This window comes from Gopherus evgoodei, chromosome 3 (genome assembly GCF_007399415.2).
Source record: "Gopherus evgoodei ecotype Sinaloan lineage chromosome 3, rGopEvg1_v1.p, whole genome shotgun sequence".
NCBI classification, from domain to species: Eukaryota; Metazoa; Chordata; order Testudines; family Testudinidae; genus Gopherus; species Gopherus evgoodei.
Genome location: NC_044324.1, coordinates 91,560,120 through 91,584,306, shown reverse-complemented (window position 1 = coordinate 91,584,306; position 24,187 = coordinate 91,560,120). Strand labels below are relative to the sequence as shown.

Genomic DNA, 24,187 nt, shown 5'->3' with positions numbered 1-24,187 from the left:
CCGAACCACCCTGCAAACCGCAGGGAAGGAGACCTGCTTGTTCGGGGAACGCGAGAGCAAACCGCGGCGAAGCTGGTCTCCTTTCCCGGTTTGCTCTCGCGTTCCCCGAACCCCCGAGCAAGCAGGTCTCCTTCCCTGCGGTTTGCAGGGTGGTTCGGGGAACGCGAGAGCAAACCGCGGCGAAGCTGGTCTCCTTTCCCGGTTTGCTCTCGCGTTCCCCGAACCACCCTGCAAACCGCAGGGAAGGAGACCTGCTTGCTCGAGGGTTCGGGGAATGAGAGAGCAAACCGGGAAAGGAGACCAGCTTCGCCGCGGTTTGCTCTCGCGTTCCCCGAACCACCCTGCAAACCGTAGAGAAGGAGACCTGCTTGTTCGGGGAACGCGAGAGCAAACCGGGGAAGGAGACCAGCTTCGCCGCGGTTTGCTCTCGCGTTCCCGGAACCACCCAGCAAACCTCAGGGAAGGAGACCTGCTTGCTCGGGGTTCGGGGAACGCGAGAGCAAGCTGGGGAAGGAGACCAGTTTGATTACCAGAGGCTTCCTCAGGTATGCTGGGATATCTGCTTATTCCACGGAGGTCAAGAAAAGCGCTGGTAAGTGTCTATACTTGATTACCAGCGCTGGATCACCAGCGCTGGATCCTCTACACCCAAGACAAAACGGGAGTACGGCCAGCGCTGCAAACAGGGAGTTGCAGCGCTGGTGGTGCCCTGCAGATGTGTACACCTCCTAAGTTGCAGCGCTGTAACTCCCTCACCAGCGCTGCAACTTTCTGATGTAGACAAGCCCTCACACGCAGGAGCCTGCAGGTGTGTTCAGACACAAGCAGTTGCTGGCAGCTTTGGGACCCAGAGAGGCAACAGCACAGACAGATTCCCCGTCCTGTCAGTGGGGGTTCAGCGGACACTGGGTGCATGGGCAGGGGGAGGGGATCACTCCAACAACAGCCTCCCCCACCCTCTCTGCACAACAGACAGGACACTCCCAGTCTGGAGCAGCATAGTCAGAGGTGACTCTGGGGAGGATTGAAGGGAGTGAAACAGGAGCAGGAGCAGCTGCACAGGGCAATGGAGCCAGGGGGAGGAGGGGCAGCCCTGCTCCAGAAGAGTCACCTGGCTGGTCATCTAATAACTATCCCCCTGCAACTCAGGTCTCGCTATGATCTCTGGATGCTGCTCGCCAGCTTGCTGCCTCCTCCTGCCCAGCTGGCTCTTGGCAGGTCAGGTGAGAATCAGGCAAACCCTGCACACGGTGCCCTCTTTGGCAGGCCGCCCTGCCTACCCCCTGCCCCAGACTGGCCCTGGTACCTATAGAAACGAGCCCAGGAGCTAGTGTCAATATAGCTCTTATTTTGTTAAAAAATTAAGTGCATTTATCCATTATGTAATGTTTCCTCATTGTCCTTGGAACTAGTCCACTTCTGAGCTCATCAGAGAAAGCAAGTCTTGTATTTAAAGGCTCTATTCCCAGCTCACTCTGGGCTAGCTGAGGAACACTAGCTCCTCCACTTTTGCATATGTTTAAGGGAACAATGTGGGATTCTACAGGTGTAATCTACACACCAAGTTGCAGAGCCCAGGCTGAGATACTCAGGCTCATGCTACTGCCCTAAAAGTAGCTGCATAGACAGCTGGGCTCTGGCTGGAGCTCTGAAGCATAGGGAGGGGTTTGTAGTGGGAGCCAAAGTCTGTCAATCTGACCCCTGAGACTTGTTGCCCCAGGCTGCTACTCACTGTGTGATGCAGCCTAAGAAGAGAGAGATTCTCTCTCTTCTTACAAGGCTAGTCCCTATATCTTACTAAGATAGCTCACAGCCTTCACTGTACCAGTGAAATGGAATCTACGGGCTCTCAGACATACAGTGAGCCCCAGGACTAGATTGATTGTTAAGTGATAGGAAACAACCATATAAGGCCGGTAGCTAATAGCTGTTGTATAAGAGACATAACTAGTATTCAGGGAGATGAAAAACAAGAATTTAAATGGAATGTACATAATAAATGTAGCTGAAGAATGAGATACTTTTAATGTAGGTGTCCATATCATATCAATCAACACTAGCTCTAAACTGACTAACTGGATCCTAAACAAGAGAGGTCTCAAACAAATCAGAAATATTGGGCTGGAAGGGACTCTGAAGTCGTCAAGTCCAGCCCTCCCCATCACACCCCTCACTTCTGAGGCAGTACCAAGTAAATCTAGACTAGGGGTCAGCACCTTTCAGAAGTGGTGTGCCGAGTCTTCATTTATTCACTGTAATGTAAGGTTTTGCGTGCCAGTAATACATTTTAACATTTTTAGAAGGTCTCTTTCTATAAGTCTATAATACATAACTAAACTATTGTTGTATGTAAAGTAAATAAGGTTTTAAAAATGTTTAAGAAGCTTCGTTTACAATTAAATTAAAATGCAGAGCCCCCCTGGACCAGTGGCCAGGACCCGGGCAGTGTGAGTGCCACTGAAAATCAGCTCGGGTGCCGCCTTCGGCATGTGTGCCATAAGTTGCCTACCCCGATCTAGACTATCCCTGACAGGTGTTTGTTAAACCTGTTCTTAAAAAACTCCAATCCTCTAGTCCCTCACCTTAATTATCTCATTTCTTTTCACCATCTTACCTTGTGAGAAGAAAATGGAGCCTCTAAAAATGAGACTCAGATACAAGCAAATAAGCATTCATGTTGGTAAGTGGAAAACAATATTCCTGAGGGTAAATTTTGCAGATGTTAGTGGCTGTTTGTTAAATCTTCCATTCTAACATCTGGGTTGGAAATGTTCAACAGTCAGATGATACCTGTCTACAATCAGGAAAAGAATGTACTAATTTATGAAACTGCCTCTGATTTTGGCACCAGAGCTGTGATTATAAAAAAACAGAATCCTGTGGCACCTTATAGACTAACAGACGTTTTGGAGCATGAGCTTTCGTGGGTGAATACCCACTTCTTCAGATGACTCCTTCATGGCTTGGTTTCATTGGAGCCATGTAACCTGGGAGGCAGCAGGAGATCAGAGCTCCTGGAAACTGTACACACTTAAGGAAGACGCTCATGTTTGTTCCACCAGGGAACGGATTCCGCAGATTTCTTTGTAGGAAGGGGGAAGGGAAGCAGTTCTATAATTACGAGATATACACTTTATAGTTTGAATATATTTTTTTCATGTTAGGTATAATGTACATGCAGCTCTTACAGTTGCAGGGAACATACTATGGTCCTCACTTCAGTTTAATTACACAGTAAGAAAGCTTCCCTGCTTCTCTCTTGCATTCTGCTTTAATACTTATGTTTTAGACTCTACCGCTTGTCATTTGTACAAATAAATTGAAGGATTACATTTCTTTTCAATCTGAAACAGTACAAAGTGATAGGAGGATTTTTAGAATATCTCTCATACTTCCACTACTAAAACCACCACGTCCTCTGTTATGAAAAAAAGGCTGATTTCTGATGTTGACAGACAGTGTGACTGTAATCCATCAGTCCCTGTAATTGTATCATAGGAAATTTTACTTGTTTTTCAAACCATTTGGCTACAGTAAGAAGCTGCTGCTCCTGGAATGCACGTCCAATAAACTGAAGCCCAATTGGCAAACCTTTCTCTGAAAGTGCTGTAGGAACAGTTATGGCTGGCAGCCCTGAGAGAAAAAAGCAAAATTATTAAAACATCACATGTGCAGGACTTGCTATTACACAGATTGCTAGAATTATTACAAATGTGACTCTTAAGAAAAAGATAACCAAAACAAATGCATGTAAGCTTTTAAGGCTAATCTCTTTGCATTTTAGCAGTATAATCAAGATTATATTACTCCTCGGGGAATTCTGCACCATTGCACACGTGCAGAATTCATGTTCCCCACAGAAAATACATTCTGCCAGAGAGGCACTGCAGTTGCACCTTTCACCCACCAGGTGCTTGTCGTGCCAGAAAGTGGGCAGATGGCTCACTAGCTGGAGCAGCCAGTCAGACAGGAAGAGGGCAGAGGCTGTGTTCCTCACAACGACAGGCCCAGGTGATGAAGAATGAGATATGGGTGGTAGACAGAGCGGGGCTGCTGGGGGATCACAGACTGGGGTTCAGAAGGGCAAGCAGGGGGAGGTGCAGGGCCACATGGAGATGGGCAGATGTATTGGACTGAGGAGAGAGGCTGGGGGGAGGGGTGTCAGTCAGTTTCTTCCTAGAGGGGGACTCCTCAATTCCCAAACAGACCCTCCCCCAAAATACTACCTGTTTCATATTTGTCCCACCCACAACCAACCTCCAGGTTCACTCCCAGGCTCCTTTCTAGCAATTACTTCCCTCTCCCTCAGCTCCTCCATTACCTCTGATTCCCTGAAATCTTTGCACTGCTTTTGAAGGGTGTGGAAAATAGGTTTCGGTACTGTAACTTAAATGAATTATTACTCAAAGTTCTGTATGAATGTGCCTAGTAAGGAATCTATTTGTCAAAAAAGTTTCCTGAATCTTTGCCTGTATTGTTACAGATATACTTGCTGACAGGTATTTTGAAATAAATTACCAAAATAATTGAAACTGGGGCATGATTATATTGTGTTATTTTGACAAAATATGCAGAATTTAAAATTGTGTGCAGAATTTTTAATTTTTTGGTGCAAAATCCTCCAAAGTAATCATATACTTAAATTCTTGTACATTTAATGAATGAACTCACTTCACACCTCTACCATCTCATGGTCAATATAAGCTTTGCTACTCAGAGAAACAAGCTGACAACTTGGTTCAGACAGTTGCGTTCTATAGAGGTCCTATAGAAAGAGGGCAGCTATCTGGACAGAATGGACACTAAATTGAAGACTAGCTGTGAAATATGCCAAGGAGATGCACTTCTTTCTCTACTTACCTGCCATGTTTGCGGCCTGTGTAAAAATATCATCCTGTACACTGCGGGTTCTGTTGTCTTCTTTGATAAACTCCACATATGGTATTGTATCACTTAGAGTGGTGGGAGTGAGCAAAACATCAATACCACTACGGAAAACATTCACAAAGTCATTGGCAATGAGTCGTCTCACTTTTTGGGCCTTGATAAAATAAGTCTCATAGTTCCTAGGAACAAACAGTCACTGGTGTTAGAAATTAAGTTTAATACCATCAATAATTTAAATTGCGAAGTGGCTACTGGGGGGAAAAAAACAAGCCTGGTTTTCCCTTTGGGTTGAAGGACTGCACCACAAGTACTTAGGTTTTCAACAGAGAACAAGATCAGTCATCAAAGCAGCATGCCTGCAGATGCACTAATAGCACTAAAGCATGTTCTTAAAGATGAGCCATGAAACAGATGCAGGGAGAGACCTGGAGCAAAGACCACCGAAGAGAGTGGAGAGGGAATATAAATGAAGGAAAACACAAACCAAGTCAAGGGTAGACTCAAATCAAGATAGTATTTTATGACCCAGTCTTTTTTCTGCAACTTTATTGTTTACTTATGTGAAAGTAGAATGAATTATATAGTAAGAATAGAAAGGATTAAAGAAATGCTGTCTGTACCTTTAAGCTAAAACTGTTGGAATGCTGCAATCCAGGTGTCAGGAATACAGACATTAACATAGAACAATTGCACCGTTTGAGGGCAATTGGTGAAGTATTAGCCTTAAATCGATAACAGTTAGTAAGGAAATAGAATATGCATGCTGTGCCCCAGGTAAATTTTCCTGTTTTGCTTTCTTTGTCCCTTTGTCTAATTCCCGCTCTTTTATCTGTATAAATAAGACTGTTTGGGCCTTGCATGGCCACTCACATATTCTAAATATTATTGGCGGAGGGCTGCGCTAATAAACAAAGTGGTCTGACAAATTGTGAGTCCTAATTCTAACTTTGACACTTATCTACTGAATTTCATTGCATGATGGAAGTGATGTCTGGAACAAAATGACTGTTGTTTTATAATTGTGATTTATCAATCATTTAGGGACTCTATCTAGCAAGGCACTTAAGTACATGAACAGTCCCGCTGACTTCAGAGGGACTACTCACATACAAAACATGTATGTTTCAGGTGTGCACTTTGCTACTGGTCCTTCTTATTGATGTTATAGAGAAGCACACCAGGTCTTTGTCCAAAATTCCCATAGTCATTTATTTTATGTAAGCAGCAGTTTAGACTGAAGGAGACTATGAATTCTTCATCTGTTTTTTCTGCATATCTGAGGCAGAAAAACTGACAATTTTATATTTCATTCCTACATCGCATGCAGCATTACTCCAAGTTTAAGGATTTAATGTCAAGTTTTTAGAGGTTCAGTTTCAAAAGACTTTATTAGTCAAAAATAACTGGTACTGTAAACATTTTATTAGCAAATGTATTGTTAAGTCAAGGGTAAATAACTAAATGCCAGTGTCTTGGTTTGCAAATTAGATACCATTAGCTCTGGCTTGAATAGAGACTGGGAATGGCTGAGTCATTACACTACTTGAATCTATCTCCTTATGATAACTATCCTTACACCTCTTGTCAACTGTCTGTAATTGACCATCTTGATTATCATTACAAAAGTTATTTTCTGACTGATAACAGGTCATCTTAATTAATTAGCCTCTTAGAGTTGGCATCTTCTCTCTTTGTGTGTGTGTATATATATATATGTATATAGACACACACTCTCCTCTTATATGTTCCATTCTATGCATCTGATGAAGTGGGCTGTAGCCCATGAAAGCTTGTGCTCAAATACATTTGTTAGTCTCTAAGGTGCCACAAGTACTCCTGTCCTTATTATGGAAAATGGCTCTCTTTCTGGAGTTATTTATGAAACCCCACTTACCAGACTAAGGCCTGATCTACACTACATGTTTAAACCGAATTTAGCAGCGTTAAACCGATTTAACCCTGCACCCGTTCACACAACGAGGCCCTTTATATCGATATAAAGGGCTCTTTAAACCGGTTTCTGTACTCCTCCCCGATGAGAGTAGAGCTGAAATCGGTATTGCCATGTCGGATTAGGGTTAGTGTGGCCGCAAATCGACGATATTGGCCTCCGGGCAGTATCCCACAGTGCACCATTGTGACTGCTCTGGAAAGCAATCTGAACTCGGATGCACTGGCCAGGTAGACAGGAAAAGCCCAGCGAACTTTTGAATTTCATTTCCTGTTTGCCCAGCGTGGAGCTCTGATCAGCACGAGTGGCGATGCAGTCCCAAATCCAAAAAGAGCTCCAGTATGAACCATGTGGGAGATACTGGATCTGATCGCTGTATTGGGAGACAAATCTGTTCTATCAGAGCTCTGTTACAGAAGACGAAATGCCAAAGCATTTGAAAAAATCTCCAGGCTATGATAGACAGAGGCCACAGCACAGTCCTGTGTGACAAGCATAATGGAAAGTCAAAGAATCAAATGGACACTAATGGAGGGAGGGAGGGGGTACTGAGAACTCCAGCTATCCCACAGTCCCCACAGTCTCCTAAAAGCATTTGCATTCTTGGCTGAGCTCCCAATGCCTGTAGGGTCAAACACATTGTCCGGGGTGGTTCAGGGTATATCTCGTCAATTTACTCCCCCTCTAACCCCATGAAAGAAAAGGGAAAAAAAATCGTTTCTTGACTTTTTTCAATGTCACCATATGTCTACTGCATGCTGCTGGTAGACACGGTGCTGCGGCACTGAACACCAGCATGCTCACCCCTCCCCTCTCCAGTGGCAGACAGTACAGTACAAAATGACTGATAGCTGTCCTCATCATCCTGTGAGTGCTCCTGGCTGGCCTCGGTGAGGTCGGCCGGGGGCACCTTGGTAAAAATAGGAATGACTCCCAGTCATTCCCGGCAGACGGTACAGAACGGCTGGTAAATGTCTTCATCATAGCAACTGGGGGCTGAGCTCCATCAGCCCCCCACCCCCTTTCATGTCTAAAGAAAAGATTCTGTACTGCCTCGACTATCATAGCAGTGCGAGGCTGGGCTCCTCTCCCCTCACCACCGTTTAATGTCCTGCCTGGACTATCATAGCAGCTGGAGGCTGCCTCCCTCTCATTTTAGCTTACTAAAAAGTCAATGTTTCTTATTCCTGCATTCTTTATTACTTCATCACACAAATGGAGGGACACTGCAACGGTGGCCCAGGATGGTTGGGGGAGGAGGGAAGCAATGGGTGGGATTGTTGCAGGGGCACCCCCTAGAATGGCATGCAGCTCATCATTTCTGCGGGATCTGACACGGAGCGGCTGTGCTCTCTGGTTCTCTGATACACTGGTTCTCTAGTACACTTGCCCCCTATTCTAAGCAGGACTGACTATTTTTAGATAAAACAAAGGAGGGAATGACCTGGGGAGTCATTGCCATTTTTGTCTTTGCGCCCCCGGCCAACCTCAGCGAAGGCCAGCCAGGAGCACCCATGACAGCAGTAGACGGTACAGAACGACTGATAACTGTCATCTCATCGCCAATTTACAATGGCATGGCAGACAGTACAATAGGGATGGTAACAGTCTCTGCTATCTTGCAAAGGCAAATGAATACTGCTGTGTAGCACTGCAGTACTGCCTCTGTCAGCAGCATCCAGTACACATATGGTGACAGTGACAAAGGGCAAAACGGGCTCCATGGTTGCAATGCTATGGTGTCTGCCAGGGCAATCCAGGGAAAAAGGGCACGAAATGATTGTCTGCTGTTGCTTTCATGGAGGAAGGAATGAGTGACGACATTTACCCAGAATCACCCACGACACTGTTTTTGCACCATCATGCATTGGGATCTCAACCCAGAATTCCAATGGGCGGGGGAGACTGCGGGAACTATGGGATAGCTACGGGATAGCTACCCACAGTGCAGCGCTCCAGAAATCGACGCTAGCCTCGGTACATGGACGCGCACCACTGAATTATTGTGCTTTGTGTGGCCGCGTGCACTCGACTTTATACAATCTGTTTTACAAAACCAGTTTATGTAAAATCGGAATAATCCCGCCGTGTAGATGTACCCTCAGGAAAAGGTTAGTTGCAGAACTAATAAAAATGTTCAAGACTCATGTAAGACTAAAGAGTCTTTAACCAGTTTTCCTGGTTTACCTTTTTTTTTTTTTTTTTTTAACCTCAACTACTTTTAAAGAACTTATAGGAGAAGAGACCAATTAGTTAAATTTTAGACTTCACTCATGGTATATGCAGGCATGCATAGCTTCAAGTATCAATCTAGTTATTTTATGGATGTCACATCTCAAAGAAAATAGTTTGTAATTCAGGAGTTCTCAAACTGGGGGTCGGGACCCCTCAGGGGGTTGCAAGCTGTCAACCTCTACCCCAAACTCTGCTTTGCCTCCAGCATTTATAATAGTGTTAAATATATAAAAGTGTTTTTAATTTATAAGTGAGGGTTGCATTCAGAGACATGCTATGTAAAAAGGATCACCAGGACAAAAGTTTGAGAGCCACTGTTGTAATTTGAATACAGCGGAGACTATATGACTCTCCTGCACACTATTATGAGAATGTTATTTTAACCCTAAATTCTGTTCCTGATGATTCATTTCCTGTGGATTGTAGCAAAGTACTGAGACTGCCCCCTGCTTAGCTCTTGTAGAAATCATTCCTGTTTTCCTTCACCAAAATTCATCCACACAGACAGGTTGTCAAACATTCACCATACGTTTATGATAGACGCCCCAGACAGATGTCATCAAAAAACACTAAATTGAAGATGCTTAGCAATAATATTGACAGTTCACAGGGGCTGGCTATTTATATGCTGAGATCTCTGTCTTGAAGACACAGTTTTTATTAGCTCTAACTAAGAGCTTGAAGCAGCAGGAATATTCTTGTGTGTGCTCAGCGGCACAGTTTAGGGCATTTCCACTTGTATGTTCTCTCAGTGGTTTAGCAAAGGTACCCTCTCTCAGGTTCCAGCTCCTCAGCGGTTGCCTTTCTGGGTGGAGACCCATGTCTCTCTCCGTATTTCCAGGCTGCACAGTTCCCTGCTTTCACCGTCTATTTCCCAGCAAAGAGAGTCTGCCTAAACAGATTTGTTTGCTTTCTCTTCAGAGATTGATAACAGAGGGATTGCTACAGATATAAGGTACCACACAGTTCTTTCTGTGCAAGCCTATTGTATTCTTAAGGTAAAAAGCACTACAGAGAAAACAATACAAAATGTAAACTCTTGTTGTTAAGCTTACCAGGAACCCTCACCCTAACAAGGATTCTGACAGGGTAAGTCCTTCAAAGGACCTTAGGGGAGTTCCAGTTCATGATAGCTTTGAGGATTCCCAGTTCATGACATCTTCAGCTCAGAACAAACACACTTATTAGAGGTTCAGTTCATGGGTCTTTGATTTGAAGTTTCCAGATGCAGGTAATTAGCATACAATGGGTCCCATTCCTGGATGCTACCTTCAAAATGCTCAGAGGAGAGAATTTGCATTCCCCTAACCCTCCAAGGTATTTCCTCGAAAATCCACTTCACACATATAGTTCCAAAAAGACTTGAAGTTACTAATACCTTCCCGAGATTGCATTAATCTTGTCTTCCTGCTTAAGCAATTCCATGCAATCTCACAACAGTACTTAAACATTTCTAATACGATGAACTCCAAAATATGTTAAATTTAATTCAAAGTTTATTTTAATTGCATACTGTTCAGTCAGGATATGGCAGGAGACTGTTAGTCTGTCACACTTACTTTTCTTAAAATAACTATGCCACATTACTAACTGACACAGGGTGTCAATGTGGATATCCTCATTGTTTGGAATCTTAACAGGGTGGAGGCAGAGAAAGTGGCAATTTTACTAATTTAGATGGGTAATACCTTCTCCAATAATAGTTATAAATGAAGATAGATTGACACTGAGTGGGAATTAAAAGTATGTTCACTCTGAGTTCTCATACTAGTTCATCCAGCTGAGCTGGATAAACATAAGGTTCCTCACAAAAATAAATGAGTTTACTTGACCACTCCAGTACAATTTTATTTTCTCGTAGACTCAAGCAAAGAGGTGGGGAAGGTGAGAGAGATATTTAAATTAAGTGCCACATCTTCTGGCTTTCCATGAGAGGCATCAGTAGAACATACCAATGTTTCTATACCTGGAGAACTTTAGCAAGATGAAATCGGCTTGATGCTGATGGCCACAGAACATTTAACAACAGAATAGTTAGGGCTCTATTCTGATTTCACTGACAAACACCACAGACTAAGTTTTTGCATAGCTTAATCCAAGTGTGCCAATAGGGCACTTAAGATGCAAATCACACAACGTGTTGTTCTACCTTCCTAAATTCAAAAGGCTTCCAGTTAAGAGTAAAGGAAAGCATTATTTTTAGCTCTTAATAACAGTTTGCTACATATCATACACTTAAACCAATATAAACAGATATTGCCTTAGCAACAAAGAATTTGCTCAACATAAGTAATTTCATCATCAGCTGCTTAACAAATAAGTCATTAATACTGTACAGTTGAGCTTTAAAATATGCTGAACTTACTGTTTTAACAAAAAGTAGTTTCCTGACAGAATTCTTCCTCTTACAACATCATTAAATCCTTCTCGTCGAGTTGCAGCGTACATGACTTCTGTGGACTTGTCCATACTGGAACGGTGTCCTAAAAATAAATCACCAGCGATTTGGAAACAAATCCTGAAGACTCATGAAAACCATTAACCAATATAAAATATTGACCTTCACAATGACAGACTATGTCCAGTGCAGCAGACATTAACATGCAATTTTTGCACACAAAAATTAAATACTTATGTTAAATATGAAATGAGTTCTGGAATCATACTGTGACTATACATTTGGAGTCTCTAGAAGTGAAATATTTCTATTTATCTGTACTGAGAAGTACAAATGGAGAGCGCTACAATACGAACACTCCTGCTTCTGATCTTCAATCTGACATGGAAGGAGGAGTGAACTCTTCTCATCCTTCACGACATGAATGTGTAGAAGTATTTCAGTAACACTGATAGCTCACCCTTCAGTTTATTTTGAGTAGAGACTAAAAACTGATCTGAACAATGCATACATACTTTGTGCTGCACAGTACACTCCTCAAAAACACAGCTGAGAACATTTCTCTCAGACTAAAAACTTGCTTGCAGAAATGAAAAGCAGCAACTTATTTACAAGAGGTCTGATCCCAAACCCACTGTATTCAACGAGATTGAATGGAATGAATGCAATAGACTTTGGATCAGGCCCCAATCTTCCCATAACTTAAAGAACACCCAAACCTCAGACAATCAGCACTGGGATAAAGTAGTGAAATTCCACTGATTTCAATTAAGCTGCACTGGCTTATGGCACTTGCCTAAGAGTTTGGCCAATCACTTAATTCTGTGACCCATGAACAGATACACAGACAGGATTGGGTCTATTTCAAAGTCTTCTTATGTATTGTGTTTTTGGGGATGGCTACAATATTTCAAAACTCCAGAATGTGAGTGTTAGTTAAATATAAAACAGAATCCAGAAAGGTCACATCCTGTAAACAACATTATAATGGTGGGTTTGTGACAAAAAGAAAGAAGGGGGAAAAAATCACAGGAAAAGTATAGTTAAAAGGGGAGAAAAGCACCATGTGTCCTGCAATAGCCAGGTTCAATGGGAATGTTTAAGGAAGTTATTACACCTAATTCAAATTACAATCTGGTAAAAACTTAGATACAATACTAAATCTTCTGATAGTCCTGGCTTATCTTAATGCACTGAGGGTGACTGACTTCAGAAATTGGCTGCATTTTTATTTTTACTCACCGGCACCTTACTGTACCATAATCAAGTGATGCACTCATTAGACAAACTAAAATGGCAAAGCACTAAGACAACAACCCATCTTGGTCAAGTTACAAAATACATCAATGAAAAAGATCTTTTAAGTCTATCTGGTTCATTTCCCAGATAATTCAGGCCTATTCCTTTGTTTACGTTAATCAGGCTGCCTTTTTTTTTTGGCCAGGCCTATCTTTGGATGTCTCTAGTGATGGGGCATTTTTTCCTCAAGTACTTCTAAATTCTAAATATTTTAATGCACAGTATCTCACCCAATAAGATAGCAAAACATTCCCGTATATATTGAGCACTTTATGCTTTTAATAACACACACAGTTTCTGAAAACAAATGATTTTTATCTTCTCACTACAAGCAGATAGCCAGTGCAGGTTTCACAATCACTTGGGATATCTTGCTAATGCTTTGACTCCCTCAGTTTCTAGTCCTTCACTCCAGCTTTCAGCTGTAGTAAAGTTTTTACTCTATCATATCATGGAAAAAACATATCTCCTAACATTCAACCATGAAATGTCAGTAACCATGTATGTTAAGTCACCATAGTGCACACACCTATGACAGGCATCTTTATGCCACTTAATGATCAACAAAATGTGTTATATATAATATAAAGTAATATAGCCCTTTTTCCTTTGAAAACTTAAACTTACCATATTCTAGTCCATCAAACCTGGCCATATTTGATGCTACTTCTGCTGTGCACAGCACATGATAGCATATAATTGAATAACGTGTGTGGGGTAGGCTCACTTCAATCACCTTGGCACCTGCATTCTCAAAGAGGTCAGCAGCTTTAGACCAAAGTGCCAGAGTTTCACTAGATAATCCTGGTGCATGATATTCCTTAGTGGAGAACAAAAGTTAGGAAATGAATTCTATGCGTAAGCATCTTCACAGATAATTTTACGTGGGCTTATTTTCAGTGGTTCTTAATTATCGGTTGACAGTAAACAAGCCAAACTATGTAATATACTATTAGATGCAAATACTGTTAAACTAGTCCTCATCTCTACATTCTTTTTTAAAGTATTTATTACAGACTTATGTTTTTGCTGACTGTTAGGATAGTAAATTGTATTAAGTTCATAAGTTTCATAATTTTTAAGGCCAGAAGGGACCATCATGATTATATAGTCTGAACACCTGCATAATGCAGGTCATAATATTTCACTATGCACTTCTTGCTTCAATTCTATAATTTCATAGAATATCAGGGTTGGAAGGGACCTCAGGAAGTCATCTAGTCCAACCCCCTGCTCAAAGCAGGACCAATCCCCAGATTTTTACTCCAGTTCCCCAAATGACCCCCTCAAGGATTGAACTCACAACCCTGAGTTTAGCAGGCCAATGCTCAAACCACTGATCTATCCCTCCCCCCTGGATAGGAAGCTGCCGACTTGTCAGTCTATTAACTGAGATTCTGCACTTCACAGACAGCACATCTTAAATTTTAAGCCACGATACCAGGCCCATTATGAATAATGTTAAATGAGCAGAAACAATGGCCAAAGCACATCAGTGGCAAGTGTCATACCTAGGTCAAAAGACAATACTAAAGAAGTGTCTCATAGTATGAGGGTTGTGACAAGCCTCACTCTGTGTAGACTCTTAGGGTCTGCTTACATGGAAATAGCCCAGAACAGCTATTCCACAGTAGTTCGCTGCATAGACACTCTTATTCCTTACTAAAAGTGCCTTTTTGCTGTTTATTGAATAGCCTATGCATCCGACCCATATTAACCTAATTTCCCACAAGCTGTCTCCGCAGATGCAAATAACTGCAGACTCAGGGAGGAGGATATATAGGTTTTTACTCCAATATGAATTTTTTTTCCAGTGATAAAGTTGGAAATGCTACCTTTGGTATTCCTATACAGAGCTTGCTGGCATCTATAAAATTGGTTAGTTCAAATGGCTTAAAGGGGTCCTGTACAGTAGTAGAGTCTTTAGGATCATGCCCTGCAAGCACACCTGAAAGATGAAAAAAGGCTCATGACATACAGGAAAAGTAATACAGGGGATTCTTAAATTCAAAAGGTTTTGAGACCAACTGTATACGAAGACATATGCACTAGTAGTACCCAATACAATTGCTGCATCGTCCACACATCTGGTTAAAATTCCTGGTACATCCATGGAGTTCACTAGTGGAATGAGACCGTGACGAGAAATCAGTCCATAGGTTGGCTTTAAACCTACTACTCCACAGTGAGCAGCTGGGTTTCTGGTGGACCCTCCTGTATCTGATCCTAAAGCCCTATGGTTTAAATAGAATAATCATTAATAGAATTGAATACTTCAAAACACATCTAAATTGTATCTGTTCTTAAAGAGGTACAGTTCTAAATGGCATTTTTTTTTAGATATACAAGTATGAGAATAATGTAAAGTGCATCATCTTCATGCACTCAGCTCCCATTTATTCTGGTCCTTTCTTTACTATTTAGTATGAAGCAGCAGCAGTTTTCAGTTTACAAAGACATGTTGATAAAATATGCCCTTCACATCTAGCACTGTGATTTCCCTTATATACCAAAACTATACCTGCTATACCAGGGGAGGGCAAACTATGGGCCACGGGCTGGATCTGGCACGTCAGGGTTTTCAGTCTGGCCTGTGGGACTGCCAGCCCTGTGGCGCAGCGGAGCTAAAGCAGGCTCCCTGCCTGCCCTGGCCCCATGCCTATCCCGGAATTGGCTGGCACCATGTCTCTGCAGCCCCTGAGGAAGGGGGGACAGGCAGAGGGCTTCGTGCGCTGCCCTCACCTGCAGGCTCCACTCCCCTCATCTCCCATTGGCTGGGAACGGGGTACCACGGCCAATGGGAATTTCGGGGGTGGTACTCACAGGCGAGGGCAGTGTGTGGTGGAACTGCCTGCCCCATCTCACCTCCAGGAGCCACTGCCGGACACGCTGGCCACTTCTGGGAGTGGCGTGGGACCAGGGCAGGCAGGGAACTTGCCTTAGCCCTGCTGTGCACCACTGCCACCCCGGAGCCTGCTGGCGCCACACTGGGCTGGAGCCTGCACCCCAAATCCCTCCTGCACCCTACAACACAACCCCCTGCCACACCCTCTCCTGCACCCCAACCCCCTGCCCTGAGCCCCCTCCTGCACCCCAACCCCAAAGCCCCCACCAGACCCCTTGCCCTGAACCCCTTCCTGCACACTGCACCCCCTCCCACACCTCAACCCCCTGCCCCAGCCCTGCATTCATGGCCCTGCATACAATTTCCCCACCCAGGTGTGGCCCTTGAGACAAAAAAATTGCCCACCTCTGAGCTATACTCAATATTTTTAGTAGAGCTGGTTACAATTTTGACTGAAATTTGTCAGAAAAAAAATGCAGTTGTTGAAATCAAAATGCTTTGTGAAAACTTATTTCAATGAAATTTCATTTTTCAATAAAACTAGAAATGAAACATTTTTATTTTGAATTGAAATTTATTTTCTTTTCCAGTTTTTAAATGTCAATTCAAAATGAAATAAAATGCTCCTTTTCTCTCTCTTTTTTTTTAATATATCAGAAATTAAAAAAACAGACTAACAAATTTGAATGAAGTTGCTGTGTTCAAAATTTTTAAGTTATAAAATTGAATTTTTGACCAGTTATTTTTCATAGTATGTGGCATTTTTTGTTTCATAGGAGTCAGTTTCTTAACATGGTTGAACCAATTTAAATACTGATGTTGAGTGGAACTGTTTCAGCAAGATGCTGTGTACAGTTACATCTCAAATCAAAGAAAGAAATACAGGCAGCACTCTATTTCTTTTCCAGTTTCAAAGAGAAGCTGAAAAAAATGGATGAACAGTTGACAAAATGGCTGGAAAAGGCACCTGACCTGGCAAGTGCTGAGCAGCCACACTCCCATCAGAAGTGAGCAGACTTCAATGGCAATTGAGGATACTACTGGGGGAATTCTGCGTCACTGCGCAATGCAGAATTTTGCAGTAATTAACGTTGTGCACGCAGAATTTCCTTTTCCCCACAGAAATGGGCTGAAGTGCTGCTGGCCATCATCAGGGCCCACTGGACCTGGCAGAGCCCAGCTTGCACATAGAAAACACTGTCAGAGGGAGGGGGAGGGAACTAGAGGATTCCTGGCAGCTGCAGTTCCGAGCATGCCCTGAGGGAAGGAGAGGGCAGCATGCAGGAAACTCCATGCAAGCCTGGGACCAAGCATCAGTTTCTCCCTCTGGATCCCTGGCTTCTGAGAGGGAAGGGGGGTGGGTGTCTGGGCTGGGGCGGGGCCACAGCTGGACTCTGGGAGGCGAGTGTCTTGCTGTGGAGGGAAGAATATGCAGGTATCTGAGCCGGCTTAGTGCGGGGGAGGGGTTTTGGGTGTATTGGCTGAGGGGGGCACAGTGGTTGGGCCGGGGGGGGGGCTGAAAAGGGGGGAGATTGTGGGTGTCTGGTCTCCCGTCTAGTCTCAGGGGAGGGGAAGGGGGCACAGATAAACAGGAACTGGGTTGTCATAAGGTTTTGGGTTTTTTTAAACTCTTTACTCCTGGGGGAACTGGTATGTGTGTCTGTATTGTTACAGACATATTTGCTGATGAGTATTTTGAAATAAATTACCACAATAATTGAAACTGGTGTGATTATGTAGTGTTATTTTGACAAATAAAATTTGCAGAATTTTGCAGATTTTCTAATTTTTGGCGCAGAATGCTCCCATGAATAGGATACCCAGCAAGGTCTAAGAGAGCATCAGCACCTTGCTGGATCAGATCCTTTGAGCACGGTCCAACTGTCACTGAAGTCACTTGGAGTCTTTTTGCTGACTTCAATGGATTCCATTTACAGCAGGTGTCGGTGAGACACCCTTACATGCAAAAACTGGGGTTAAGTGAGAAAAAAAAATAGAATACAAAGCAAGATAAGAAAGAAACAATCCAATTTTAAAGAAAATACCTCCTGGGTACAACAAAATAAACAATTTTAGTTCTTTTAGGCAAACAAAACCATTAGCTAATGAGTATTCTTAAATAAATACAGCTGAAATCTTCTATACAATGAGCAGACATTGCTACATAACTCTAAATATCCTACACAATTACTGTTTTTATCCTCTTCCCATCCAAATACTAAGAGAAATCTGACATTTTGTAACTGCACATGCTTTGTAGATTTATTTTACAACCAACAGTTCATCACTCCATGTAGTTAATAAATTACATCTATCTATATTTTCATACAAAAGGTAAACATTTTCCAATGTCATAACAAACCAAAATCAGCTTATACAAAAAAATCCCTTTTTTAAACTTTATATTTTAAAAAAAGATAAGTTTAAGTGTCTGTATAACTTGGTTGTTTACAGTAAATCTGAATTCTGAAGGTTATTAGTCCCCAAATCCCACGTGTGAATTACTAGGTAACACTAACACTTAAATGAGGTATACGGGAGGAAGGAATATTACACTTTGACAATTGAGTTCTTTAGACAGAATCTTGATTCAATGCTTTGTCCTTTTTAGGGGAGAGGATGGGGTGATAACTGAGGTGGGGGACAAATAATGGATCCCATGATATTTTTAGAGAGAGTAGGTGCAAATGATGACAGCAACATTATCTCTTTGTTGCTGACACCAGACATTTCAAACAGTGCAAAATGTTTATGTCAGTATGCTGAACAACGTTCAGAATGAAATGATTTAATCTTACCTACATGTAATCACTTTTAAATTTGTGTTACGCATTTTGGTATCTCTGTGTTCTTCATAGTATAACTAACTAATTCTTCAACACCAATGCAAATTATCCTACAGTTTCAAACAAAAACATTTTCTTCCTTTCCCCAGGCACTACACTATAAACTAGGTTATTGGAAGATTCTAAAATTCAGATTAAGTCTTGAGGAAAAGTGTTTAAGAAGCATTTAATTAACAGTTCTAAAAAAGCTCTTACGCAAAGCATGTGAAAGAAGACACTGCAGCAGCGCTACCTCCTGAGCTTCCTCCTGTTACCAACCAATTGGAGTCTTCATTCTCTGTATGGGAGTTGTGCACAGATTTTTCTCTGTACTGCCTTGAATAACTCCAGGGGTTTCTAACTGGTCCAAATATTCCATCTGTGCTCCCAGATCTGGTGTGAGAAATTCAGATAGGATAAACACAGACAACTGTATTTCAGTTATAGACTTCACATTATTAATACAGTGTTTTTCTTCCAGTTCCACCTTTTACTCCTGGCCCTTCAGGCAAATCTGGCTGGTATAGATTTACTTGTGAAGCTGATCCCAAAACTGTTTTAAATAGTTGCAGGAAATCATAAAAACCTATAGTTATAACTTCACCCCTTCCTTCTGCAGAGCAGGCTGAGGGCTAAATTCTCCTCTGATTCACCCTAGTGTAAATTAAGTATAACTCCACTGAAGTCAGGGGACTCACACTATGTAAGCATCAGGCAAATCAAGCCATGAATCTGCTTCAAAACTAAGGTCTTCAAGCCTGAGATACCCAAGTTTGGTAGTTTACTGTATGGGAAAACCACACAAGATGACCTCTTGAAGTAGCATGTCATAAGAAGGAGTCACACAATGATAGCAATGTGGACTGTTCTGTAGAAAGCATAGTTCTTTCTGGAACATAAGAGGGTTTCCAAGACGAGGCAGATTGTGTGCAGAAGCAATGTGATAATACTCATGCTTAAGTTATGGATCAGAGTATAATTCAGTTACCAAGAAAAAAGAAGCCACTTTGAAAAAAAAAAATACTACTCAATTAATCCCCTCAATACCATCCAACCTGCACAGCTGCTACAGGGCCTGGTCCTCTTTTCTTTAAACCACACCACAATGGATACACACCATAATAGGATAAATATTCAGTGAGAAGTTCACAGGCATAGCCATCATGTTCCATTAGAGAACCCTGGAGAGTAAATATTTACCACCATATAACAAACATGCATAATCTCAGCAGTTAAGGATTAGAGATGGATCATAGTAGACACTATAGTTATATTACTATTCAATTATATTAAATATTTAATATAACTTACCCCATTGCAAATTCATCTAGGTTTGTTTTTCCAAGAAGCACAGCCCCCTGATCCAATAACTTCTTAACTACCGTAGCATTGTAAGGTGGAATATAACCTAAAAAAAAAAAAAATCAGATTGGTTAAGAAATTGTCTGATACCATCTGGAGGATTTTCAATAATGACTCCTCCAAATGTTTCAAAGTAATCATTTCCGCATGGCAACTGTCACTATGCAGTGCTACCACGTTTCTTTGTGACAATAGTAGCGATAATCAAAATTCACTGATAACGAAAAAAGAATAAATATTAACCAGCAAATTTATTATTTCCTAGAGTCTTTCTTCTTCTGAGACTGAACAAATCATACAGTTAACTCTGACCTTGTTCATATGGGGATGAGAACAAGGCCAATACTGATGCAGATATCTTTTTCTGAGAATGATGTTAGAGCAGTGGTGGGCAACCTGCGGCCTATAAGGGTAATCCACTGGTGGGCCACCAGACCATTTGTTTACATTTGCACGGCTATCCGCAGCTTTCAGTGGCTGGGAACGGCAAAACGCAGCCACTGGGAGCTGCGGGCAGCCATGCAAATGTAAACAACTGATCTGGTGGCCTGCCAGCGGCTTGCCCTGACGGGCCGCGTGAGGCCTGCAGGTTGCCCACCATGTTAGAGCCTATATTAGAGTTTCACCCTCAAGACTCTCACCCACGCTATCCCTGTCAATCACAACTGCTTGCCTGACATGCAGAGGAAAAGGTAATTTGAGATGACTTGACCCTTGCTGTTCAACACGTATAGTCAATTTTTTCCCTTTCATTGTTACAAGTAACACAGTAACACTAATTGAAATAAATTAGTAGGATTTCCCCCCAATTTTTTCAGTTTGTTTACTTTGTATATTTGTCTGCACTTTTTTGTATCATCTGTTTCGCTCTTTACCTTCATTAGTTAATGTTCTCTGTTTGTGGTGGTCTATTACACAGCTACATGAGAGAGAATTTTTTTCAAATAGGAAAATAATAGTGCTTTTATTAATAAGTCATATCATTACAATGCTATGGATGTCTTAATGGAACTGCTGAGTGAAACAATGAACTATGGGTATTCAAAAGAAAAAAATAATCTTTTTATAAAACAAAAATCCAGAGAGCAGAACTGGAACTGATGACTCACATCAATATGAAAGACAACTGTTGAGCTCAAGAACTAGGAACAAGTTTCTAAGAACACAACATAAACTGTGTTTGCATTTTGATATACAGAAAGATGATGTAACAAACAGAAATAAAAAAACCACTGACTACTCTCCAGTACCAGAGTAAAATGTAACCTGCTAATAGTTACATTTTAAGGTATTGATTATAGTTAATATTGCATTGTCTCATTTATTTACATTGTTACAATATTAATAGTTTTTTTAATATATGCCTGCAAAAGCCACAAAAGTTTGGCAGATGGAGGCAAGGGAAGTGTAGTAGTGCCTGAAAGTACTTTAATCAACTTTTTGAAAATGACTAGGTTTTAAGTAGGCTGTGTTGCTTTAGAGAAAAGGACCAGAGCTTCAAAATGATGTCTGCTTTGCCTACAATGCACTACTTTACCTTTCAGCATGTTTGATGCACATGTTGTTTCAATACCAGCTGTGCTGAAGTTGTCTTTTACTGCAACAGGAATTCCATCTAAATCCCCCAGTATCTGACCTGCGTTAGGAATTGGTACAAGAACAACAGAGTAAAATCTAAGTATTAAAACAGAGTGTCTACGGTGCTTAGCAGTGACATTTTATTTTACTCTTCAGCTTCAAATGCTTTCAAGTTATATTTTCACAAAAAGTCTTTTGTTTTCAACTCTTTGCTCAGGCCAGATTTACTTTCATACTGCATAGTCTCTGCAACTATGGAAGTGGCTTCCAAACTAGGTAAATTATTCCAAAAGATGCTTACCACATCAGTTGTGGTCATGTAATATCAACCTTGGACAGCTACTGAAATCTACTCCATTCCCAAGCCAGGAGTCATAGATTCTGCCTTCTGATGCACAGCAATTGTGCTCAGAATAGGTAGTTGGACAAAAAGAGTCTTTCATAGCTGACTATTAGTCATCCAGAGAAGAATCTCAAAGGGGATAAATGCCTTGAAGCTGAAGTATCCTAACTGGCATTTTGCTGAAGCAATGGGATGATAGGAACTGTTAGTTAGATAGAAGAGCAGATCTACCAGGTTGAAATTCTTCTCCTCCACCCCACCCATCTCCATCTTTTGTAAATGGTGATTACCTTGAGTAATCAGTATATGTCCACAGAACCTTTAGTCTCAATAGGCCCCATTGTTGTTCCATACAAGCAAATCAAATGAACAGTAGACTTTTCTTTTTTTTAAAGTTACTGAGTGTAACAAAGGTTCCATCCACTACAGTCAAAACATTTTATGGAATAACAGCAATTAAATACAAATCTAGGGTAAGTTACCTCTCCTATATCTCTCCTCTGATTCTTCAGCCTGTTTTAATGCTGTCTCTTCTGCTACAGTAATGTAAGCATTAAGAAATTTTGTGGCTTTGATGAAGGAGAGACATCTTTGACAAAGCTCTGTTGGACTTACTCGGCCTTCTTTCAGTGCTGCAGAGATCTGAAAGGACAGTTTCCATTTTTAAATTGCAAGGCCCTAGTTACAAATATTGGTATGACGTGCAAGAATTATTTCAGTCAAGTTTCTAAAACTAATTCCCTTCCTCCACCCTTAATTTTGGGGATAAATCTGATACATGTAGTACTTTGATGACAGAATAAAAGCATTAGCTATGAAAGCACTCCGCCAGCTTTCACATACAACAACAAATGTGCTTTCAAAGCATTTCAGCCTCAACCAGCAATGCCACTGCTATTCTGGTCATGTCCTGAGCAATTTCTAAAAACAGTGGTAACATGAAACCCAGTTCTTCAAACTTTTATGCAGATAAGGAGTTTCAATGACATCCATCATGTGCACCACTGTTTACAGGATCAGGCCCATCATTTGTAACTGGTTATTGTGGACGCAAATACAAGTTTTGCAGCAAAATTATGATTAAAGATGGTTTTAAACACACTACAAAGCCCTACTGTGCATAGGGCCTTAGTAAACTTGGCTTTAGCTGGTGAGGAAACTCACCAGCCAAAGCCTTGTTCCCAATAGCACCATCTCCCTCCTAATCAGTTAAACCAGGGGTGGGCAAACTACAGCCCGCAGGCCGGATCTGGCCCATAAGCTGTTTTAAACCAGCCCGTGAGCTCCTGGAAGCTGTGGTTGCACCATGTGTTTCCTGGAAGCCGTGGCATAGCCCTGCTCTAAGGGTCGGGGGCCACTCCATGAGTATGAACTGGAGAAGGGACATGCCATGGTTTCCAGGAGCTGCTCAAGGTAAGTGCCGCTCAGAGCCTGCACCCCCGAGCCTCTCCCCATGCCCCAACCTCTTTGATCCCAGCACAGAGCACCTCCTGCACCCCAAACCTTTCATCCCCAGCTCCATCCCAGAGCCCACACCCCCAACCCGAGCCCTCACCCCCTCCCAGACCCCAACCCCAATTTTGTGAGCATTCATGGCCCTCAATAGAATTTCTATTCCCTGACGTGGCCCTCAGGCCAAAAAGTTAAACACACACAATTAATCATCCAAAGAGAATGGAAATAGGATTTTAACCAGGCTGTATTCAGCTAAGGTGACCAGACATCCCGATATTAGGAAACTATCTTATATGGGACCCTATAACCCACCCTCCACCCGTCCCGATTTTTTACACTTGCTGTCTGGTCACTAGCTCATGGGTAATGCGCTACAGTCTGGACAACCCTTGGAGAGGAGGCTTTTATTAAGAGCTCTGCTTGCTGTGTGTCCTGTCAACGCCTCCCCTCAGCCCCAGCCGGGCCGCAGTGCCAGATGCGGGGCTGAGTGTGCACGGTGCTGCGCGTGTGCCAAAGCTTGTCTCCTTCTCGCTCTTGTAAGGTTAACACGCTCCGCAGCCCTCCTGGCCTTTGTAGGGGGGAGAAGGGCGGGAACCTCACGTGGGCACAGCCGGGTCGGGTGCTGCATGGGAAGTTACACTGAGCACACCGGGGACCCCGATATCACGGCGCGGGCTGGGAACGGGCCGGGCTCCAGGCAGCTGCTGCAGGCAAAGCTTGGGGCTCGGTTCCGCCCCGCCCCCTCCCTATGGGCGGGAGCCCCCGAGCAGCACCGGGGGGCGGAAGGGAAGCCCGCTCACTTCTCTGAGGGAAACGCGCAGCATCCTCTCCGCGGCACGCGGGAACCCCGCACGGTCACCGCTAGAGCGTCAGCCGCGGCTCGGCCGGCCGGGCATGGGCGCTGCCATCTTGGGCCACACAGCTCAACATCGAGTGCCTCCATTGGCTCGAGTCTTCTCAGAATGGCATGATTCCGTCTCGCTATTGGCTGAAGTGGGAGGAGTGGGCG

The 24,187-nt window shown here is 42.6% G+C and overlaps 1 protein-coding gene across 2 annotated transcripts; it reads right to left on the bottom strand.

Annotated features, from left to right (window-relative positions):
- Positions 1-3,127: 3,127 nt before the first annotated feature.
- QRSL1 (glutaminyl-tRNA amidotransferase subunit QRSL1) lies at positions 3,128-24,170 on the bottom strand. Of its 2 annotated transcripts, none has more exons than XM_030556041.1 (11): positions 23,979-24,170; positions 22,206-22,365; positions 21,340-21,438; positions 19,752-19,848; positions 18,657-18,833; positions 14,829-15,004; positions 14,606-14,718; positions 13,398-13,590; positions 11,439-11,556; positions 4,861-5,066; positions 3,128-3,633 (listed from the first exon to the last, which is right to left on the bottom strand). In XM_030556041.1, the coding sequence occupies exons 1-11, from the start codon at positions 24,000-24,002 to the stop codon at positions 3,422-3,424; spliced, it is 1,575 nt and encodes a 524-aa protein (XP_030411901.1). In that variant the 5' UTR covers positions 24,003-24,170; the 3' UTR covers positions 3,128-3,421. The 2 variants fall into 2 exon arrangements, with proteins under 2 accessions (XP_030411901.1, XP_030411902.1); XM_030556042.1 differs by having other exon boundaries at positions 4,861-4,988.
- Positions 24,171-24,187: the final 17 nt, after the last annotated feature.